This window comes from Rutidosis leptorrhynchoides, chromosome 2 (genome assembly GCF_046630445.1).
Source record: "Rutidosis leptorrhynchoides isolate AG116_Rl617_1_P2 chromosome 2, CSIRO_AGI_Rlap_v1, whole genome shotgun sequence".
Taxonomy (NCBI): Eukaryota; Viridiplantae; Streptophyta; class Magnoliopsida; order Asterales; family Asteraceae; genus Rutidosis; species Rutidosis leptorrhynchoides.
The window spans coordinates 351,623,120-351,631,424 of record NC_092334.1 but is presented as its reverse complement, the minus strand read 5'-3'; the positions used below and the strand labels follow the sequence as shown (position 1 = coordinate 351,631,424).

Genomic DNA, 8,305 nt, shown 5'->3' with positions numbered 1-8,305 from the left:
GATGGATATTTTTTTAAATGTTTTATTTGCATACAAGATTTTGCTAACCGTCCCGCTCACTGTAGCATCTGCAGAACGGAGTTTTTCAAAATTGAAATTGTTGAAGAATTATTTACGAAGTACAATAAGTCAAAAACGGTTAAACGGGTTAGCAATTATAAGTATTGAAAATAGATTTCTATCAAATGTATATTATGATAAAATTGATTGAAGTTTTTGCATCAAAAATGCACGTAGACATCATTTTAGGTGATTTGTAGTTCCGAACATGTGTATTTGAATTGTATTTGTTAAATAAAAATTAGCGTGGGGATGAGCCGTCTAGCTTGACTAGGTTTCAAACCCCTAAATATTTGTATTGTGCTATTAATATATTTTGAGGGAGGGCAGGGGGCATATTTTTGAGATGTTCGCACTAGGCATCCAAATTCTCAAGACCGGCCCTGGCTATGATGTAAATATACATTTCAATACATTACTACACTAAGTTATTTAAATTTTTTTTTTTTTAGAAAGGCAACATTTTATTAAACTACCCGAACAATTACATTTGGCATGAGAGAATGCCGTACAAAAGGAAATGAGATCAACCTAACTACACGAAAATACTAAGGTATCATCAAAACATTTGCTAGAAATATACATTTGGATTTATGAGCCATTGTGACCAAATAGGTTTAGTCCCTGATCCGTGATTGGAAATCCATTCAAAGGATTTAACTTGAATTTCGTTTAAGATCGATGTAGCAGAGCATTTTTTTCTTTTTGAAGACGACTTGGTTTCGGTTACTCCAGATTGCGTGTGCGGTTGTCCACTCTATTGCTTGCCAGGTGTTCGAAGTGTCGTTCGGATTCAAACCAATTCGTTTTCCTTGTAACATGGACTGAAAGTTAAGGTCCCTTGGTATTGGTTCAATGCACCATTGAAAAATACACCTCCAAATTTTAACCGATAACTCACATTTGAAGAGGGCATGCTCTACCGATTCGATTACGTTTCCACAAACCAGACATAGTAGTGAATCCAAGTCAATACCCCGTCTATTTAGCTCACAAAGTGTCGGTAACCGGGATTGTCTCGCGCGCCAAACAAAAATTTCGATCTTTTTTGGAACGAGCCTGTTCAATAACGTGGTTCCCGAATTGATATCGTTTGATAAGATTTTGATGTTAATGAGCTCTGTGAGAATAGATGAACGAAACTGGTCATTCGTGTTTAATTTCCACTTCCAACCATCATCGATGTCATCCCTAAAGGTGACAGTCCGAAGGGGATTGTCTAGTTCGCTAAGTTCAGTTGCCGTTCGCCCCGTTGGAGTTCTAGTCCAGCACCACCTGAAGGATCCGTTAAGATCATTATTTGCACTGATATTACGTTGATCACTAATCAAACAACGAGGGTTGCACTCGAGCCTATACAGCCTGGGGAATCTGTCTGCTAGTCGAACATTAGAGATCCAAATATCATCCCATAGCCGCGTGTGTGTTCCATTGTTGACAGTCCTCGCAAACGAATCAGTGAGGTTGATGCCCAAGTTGTTGATTATCAATCCTGCTTCTAGAATGCCATCCCAAGTTGTACCCATGTTTCGAAAATTAGATAAATCGTGAGTTCCCAACCCCCCGTCCCACCCATATATGCTTTTGATAATTTTTACCCAATATGCATTGGGTTCGGTTTTCACTCGCCACCACCACTTGCCTAGAAGCGAAAGATTTTTTGCTTTGACTAAGTTATTTAAATGAAATAGTATTATTTGTGCATAAATGAGTCTTGTATGTTAATTTGATTTAAAAGAGAACATCAGAAATAATCTTTTTTTTTTTCCTTTCTAAAAAGGAAGCATTTTATTAATAACCGACGAAAATATACAATAAAAAACACTATACATGAGGGCCAAGACATGAACCCATTTTAGTTGAAATTATATATTTTGAATTTCAACTATTGATTTAATTAATAATATCATAATTATGTCTCTCTTGTTTTAATTATTGATTGAATTTACAATCAACTATTGATTTAAACTAGTTCTCGAACCCTCGCTTCGCGGCGGGGGTTCGATTTTTAATGTATTTTATTGTGTTTAGTTACGGAGCCTGCGAGTAAAAAATCAACATATATGAAAAGTACCTTAAATATTTAGCGTTTTTTTAAAAGTGTCCGTTTTGCGTATAGTTAGTGACATTGTGTTCATAAAATTATTTCGAGTTTAAGGATGGTGTCGGAAAAATTTAACTCGTTGCGAGCGAGAAGATATGACCTGTTGAATATTTGAGTGGAGTTTATTTAAGATATTTTATGAAAATTTTGATTTGACACTTTAACCCCCTGTGTTGGGGGCCGATTTTAATTTTTGAACAAAGTGTGTGGGGCTTTTGTGGTGTTACTTGAAAGAAAGAAGGAAAAAAAGGTGGAAAAACGAAAATACCACTGGTACTATTTATAAGTTTTGTCTAATAGTTAATATGGTAATGTCCCTCTTTCTTAATTTTTTATTTGAAAAACAACTATCATTTTAAATTTATAACACTAATTTGATAATTCAAATAAAAACTCTCATTCTATATTATTACATTACATTACAATTATATTAATAAGAAATATGGTTTTACTGTTCACCGTAATATAATAATCTAGTTGATTTCATAATGGGGGATGATTCTCACACACTGTTTTTTGATCCTCACACACCAATTTACTTGAACTCCTCCCTAATAATAGGGTAAAAGGGTGTGTGAGGATCAAAAAACAGTGTGTGAGAATCATCCCCCTATCATAATAATTGCAATTTGTATGTTCAATACCATAGTCACCCACAAAAGAATATGGTATTTGAGGAAAGCTGGTTACTGTTCATGAAAATTTTTTATTCCAAAAATCAGGGTATTTTAATCTTTTCACTGTTATTTTATACCGTATATTAATATTATTTGAGCAAAGTAACTATTTTATACAGTATATTAACATATTATCTATTAGACAAAATTTGTCTTATATGCCATGAATAGTATTATTTACATTTTCGCTTTTCACAAAAACTAACCCCCTTAACTTCCACTAAAATACAAATCAAACCCCCCCACTTTATACATATATTCTAAATTCTAAATTATTATTTATCCCATTACTAAAACCAAAAATACTGAATAATAACACCCACCACGCTTTACTGACTTGTACGCTGCGCTCAAACAGTTGGACCCACAGGGGCCACTACTGTGCTACATTTTTTTTTGATCTCCAACGATAAAAGAATCAACTTTCGTAAAAGAACCAACCCTTCAATGTTACCAAAAGATGTCGAAAAAAATTCTTTTTTACAAAAAAATCAATTAACTTTTTTTTTTTCCTTTTTTTTTATTCCTCAACGATAAAAGAGGCAACTTTCATAAAAAGAACAACCCTTCAATGCTACTAAAAGATGTCGAAAAACATTTTTTTTTACAAAATAGATCAATTAACTTAAAAAAAAACCCGAACGCTAAAAGAAGCAACTTTCACAAAAGGAACAACCCTTCAATATTAGATGTCGAAAAAAATTCTTTTTTTACAAAATAAATCAAAATTTTTTTTTTAACTCGCATTCAAAATAGAGCCTTCGGCACGAAACGAGGGCTCCACAACTAGTTAATATTATTTGAGCAAAGTGAGTTACTTTTTCATGAAATTTATTTTTTCCAAAATTCAAGGTATTATATTTATCACCTACCTGACCTACTTTCCGCTTTCCATTCCATCACTACCTTTGCTCTGTATCCCATTTTTATATTCATCATAAGGAATTGTATCTCATACGATCGATCATTCAATATAAAGAGTTGATGTATAGACAAGTCTAAAGGTTACCTTATACGGAGTATAACCTTATTTTAATTATGATATCATCATATCATAGTTATATATCATTATATTATTTTGCGAAGTCAAATGTTAAATTAGTATGACATAAAAAAAATAGGAAAAAAGTCCATTGTATTTGACATTGTAATCCTTTGTGTTTAACATAACAATTGGCATCGTTAGAGAGGCAATAACCAACTCCATCCATCCATAAATGGAGTAGTATAAACTTGATAGCGACTAGCACTAGTATATTTTTAACAATACACTTAAGTAACTTTGGCATTCTTTTAGTCATTTAAAAAATAAAGTCTTAGTAGGCCATTACCAACGCGAAATACATCCTCGTCGTTCAGATCTTCAGGAGGGCTTCGATGGGGATGCACCCGCCCTCGTCGCCCTAGCCAAGCTCGAGCTGCTATTTCTTGTTTCGAAATATTTGAGGGCGAGAAAATTGGAGCTTTTTTCATTTCTTTTTTCTTCTTTGGTTACTACTGTAAAAATAGTGAATAGTGATATACATGTATTTGTATCAATAAAAAAATAAGGAAGAAGGAAGACGATGGGGTTCTTTAGGGATTTTTTCTTTTTAATGTTAACAAGTTTTTGGGTCACCGCGCTTCGCTGCGGTTGAAGTGTGGTTGATCTTGTAAGAGCTTTTAACGGATATTGTTTGTACATATCTTCGTAAAGTTTTTTTCGTACAAAACTATATGTTTTCATTTAAATTAATTTAACGTTTGTGAGGCTAACGTAACCCATAAAACAATAGGTATATTTAACTAAGACAGTATGTTCTATTGTTGAAATATATCGATTTTACGTCTAATTGGTAAAAATTATTAAAAAAGGCTTTTCGGAATTGAACACCTTACTACTTTAATAATACACGCACTTCTAACTACTCTTCCATGAGTAATATTCAATAATGAATAGAACATTATTTATTTAAAATCTAAAAATATAGAGTTTTCAGAATTGCTTTAAAAAATAAAGTGAGGTGGGGATCAAAACCGAGAAAATTTAATTAATAGCTGCCTTCATAACCACTGTTCCATGAATTGCGTTTTTATCTTTGAATGTGATTGTTATTACAAAATAGTCCTAATTGAATAGTAGCAATTGTGAATTTTCCAATTGAATATATATATAATATAATATAATATGTACTATAGTGGATCAGAGTTGGTGGGGTCCGTTTTTTAATTGGAAGAAGCAATTTGACATGTGGTGGTGTGCTTTGCTCTGACTACTTTACCCCTTAAATTGGGTGTTATTCAAGAGTGACAATCTAAAATTTTCAACTGAATATATATAACCAGTAAAAAACAATATGACACTTCTATCTCAAAATTTCAAACCCTCTTTTCCAAACTCCGTTTCCATTAACCAGCAACATAATTACCAATCCTTCAACCAAAAATCCAACCACTCCAGCAACCCCAACAATTCTAGTTTTCCAAAAAAATCAACCATCTTCTTAGGCGGTCTTTCACGTTTCTCAAACCCATCCACTATCAAGTTTAACTTTCAATCGTTTGGCAAAATTCAGGGCATTTCATGGAAAAAAACAGGATCTTTGCTTTCGTTAAATTCGAAGACGTTATTCAAACTTCCAAGGCTATTGAGAAAACGAATGGCAAAATTATCAACGGCAGAAAGATCTTTGTAGGCTATGCAAAAAATGAAATGATTATAAAAAAGATTTCGGATGTTTCAAAAGAAGAGTGCAAGGTGTATCTTTCGGTTAACCAAGAAATCAATGATAAGTTGAATTTTACAGTACACATAGTTGATAAAGAACCAATCAAAGCCCTCAAATTGTTCAAGTGGTTATAAAGTAGGAGTATAGCCTTAAAAGCAGTCTCTGTGAGGGGAATGTTTGGTTATGTGGTCCAATGTAAAGATGCCGAAAGCTTCAAGAGGATGACCATGGGACCTACTATGAATGAAGTGGAATTTTTAGAAGTACTTCTGATGGTTCAACAGCGAGGTAAGTATTCCAGGATCACGCGATTGGCTATCAAAGGTATCCCGTTTGAATGTTGTTCACCGGAATGCACCATTGAAGCTGCAAAAGAATTTGGGAGAGTCCTTCAGGTTGACTGTAACACCCATCGGTTAAAGCATACCGATACTTTATTTGCTATGGTTGAAGTCGATGATCCAAAACCCATTAGACAGTATGTTTCGGTTAAACTTCCAAATCAGTCTGAATGTAAATTATGGGTTGAAGAATTTTATTATGAAGACGATATGGAAACAGTGTCTGATGAAATTATAGACGAATACAATTATGCTCTCGAGTGCACCATTTCTGCGGTGGAGGAATTAAAAAACGCCAAAGAAAATTTGGTGGTCATTCAAGAAAGTCTGGTAGGTTCGCCGGTTGCTCAGCCAGAGGAGGGTGAGATCCTCATAGGTGAGGAAGATTCAAAACATTGCACTCCAATCAAATCAAGTTGCAACGGTAACATGTCTGAAGTGGTGCATAACTCGATAGAAAAAGTAACCCAAGCTGTCAAAGATCAAAAGGAAAGAGAAAATGGCATAAAAAATTCCCTATTTTCAGGAAAAGTACACAATGTAATGCCGAACAGTGACCACTCACCTATTCCCCACTCAAAACCCTATTCCTTTAAGCAAAGTGACTTTCCTACCCTTTCACCCTTATCCAAATTTACTCAAAAATCCTCCAATCCTAGTCAAGATACTAAAGTGGACTGTTTACCTTCCAAATGTGAACAAACCAAACCAAAAAATCCGGCTACCAAAAGTAATCCAAACACAGGCAACTTTGGGTCACCAAATAGCCAATGTCTTGATGATGAATGTAAAACGGAGTGTGATTTAATTCGCAATAGAAGGCTCAAACAAGTTGTAACTCTCAACCCTTCACACCAGAGGATGCTCCTGCTTCCATTTCTAACCACTGGTCTGATAAAGTTTTTAAACTTTCTAGTGAATTTGACACTTCGAGTGAAATAAATCATGTTGTTGGTGAAGTCTCTAAAAGCAAAAACTTCAAACACAGTGGTAATTGATTGGGGCAAAAAAATTAACCTTTAAAGAAGAAATGGTAAACTTTGATGTCATTATGAAGAATATGGTGGAGTATGAATCCACTTCACCCAAACCAAAGTAATGAGGCTAGCCTCATGGAATACCCACGGCCTCGGTAACAAATCAAGAGGGCGTATGGCGGGTTCTTTTGTTACGAACTTTCAAATTCAATTCTTAGCCATCCAAGAAACAATGGTTAAAATAGTGTCTCAACCAATTTTGAACGAAATTTGGAAACAATACGCTTTTGAAGCTATTCAAGTAGAATCGGATGGAAGGTCAGGTGGTTTGGTGTCAATATGGAGATCATATTTTTTCTCTTTAATTAATTGTTGGAAATGTAAACATTGGATTGCATCCGTTTTGAGGTACATTCCTTCTGATAATGTTGTTCTTATAGTAAACGTTTATGCTCCTCATTTAGAATCGAGTAAACGAAGGGTGTGGGAGCAATTGAAAAATATTGCGTGCAATTGGTCGGGTCCTATTTGTTTTCTAGGCGATTTTAATTCCGTTTGCACACCTGATGAAAGGTGTAGAGAATCAATTGATATGAATAGTATTGAAACATTCAACGATTTTATTCTTAATGCCAGTTTGATCGATCAACCCCTTTCAAACGAAGAGTTCACATGGGAAGGTCCACTTGGTAAGATGTCGCGTATTGACAGAGTCCTTTTAAATTCATGTTGGATCGATTTGTGGCCTGATTCTATTTTGTTAGCTGCCAAGCCTGATAGATCAGACCATAAACCACTTGTTTGGGGAAAAAAGTTAGTGTCTTGGGGCACAAAATTGTTTAGGTTCAACAAAGCTTGGTTTTCTAAACTTGGTTTCTTAGATATGTGTTTTGACAATTGGGCCAATTACCCGTTCAATGGGTGGGCTGCATTGTAGTGACCCGAACTTTTCCATGTTTATATATATATATTAAATGAAATTGTTATTTACATGATTAAGTGTTTCCAACATGTTAAACAATCAAACTTGTTAAGACTTGATTAATTGAAATAGGTTTCATATAGACAATTGACCACCCAAGTTGACCGGTGATTCATATAGACTACTAACTTAATGATTTTGAAACGAGACATATATGTAACGATTATCGTTGTAACGATATTTATTTAATGTACATATATCATATTAAGAGATATTCATACATCATATTATCATGATAATATAATAATTTAAAATCTCATTTGATATTATAAACATTGGGTTAACAACATTTAACAAGATCGTTAACCTAAAGGTTTCAAAACAACACTTACATGTAACGACTAACGATGACTTAACGACTCAGTTAAAATGTATATACATGTAGTGTTTTAATATGTATTCATACACTTTTGAAAGACTTCAAGACACTTATCAAAATACTTCTACTTAACAAAA

General features: G+C 34.1%; 2 protein-coding genes across 2 annotated transcripts; one reads left to right on the top strand and one right to left on the bottom strand.

The window, feature by feature from the left end:
• Positions 1-716: 716 nt before the first annotated feature.
• LOC139888923 (uncharacterized) lies at positions 717-1,586 on the bottom strand. The gene has a single exon (XM_071871905.1). The coding sequence runs from the start codon at positions 1,584-1,586 to the stop codon at positions 717-719; it is 870 nt and encodes a 289-aa protein (XP_071728006.1).
• A 5,402-nt stretch (positions 1,587-6,988) lies between these two features.
• LOC139888922 (uncharacterized) lies at positions 6,989-7,804 on the top strand. Its single transcript, XM_071871904.1, has one exon. The coding sequence runs from the start codon at positions 6,989-6,991 to the stop codon at positions 7,802-7,804; it is 816 nt and encodes a 271-aa protein (XP_071728005.1).
• Positions 7,805-8,305: the final 501 nt, after the last annotated feature.

Coding starts and splice junctions, on each gene's coding strand:
- LOC139888923 (XM_071871905.1), bottom strand. CDS start 1,586: ATGGGTACAACTTGGGATGGCATTCTAGAAGCAGGATTGATAATCAAC.
- LOC139888922 (XM_071871904.1), top strand. CDS start 6,989: ATGAGGCTAGCCTCATGGAATACCCACGGCCTCGGTAACAAATCAAGA.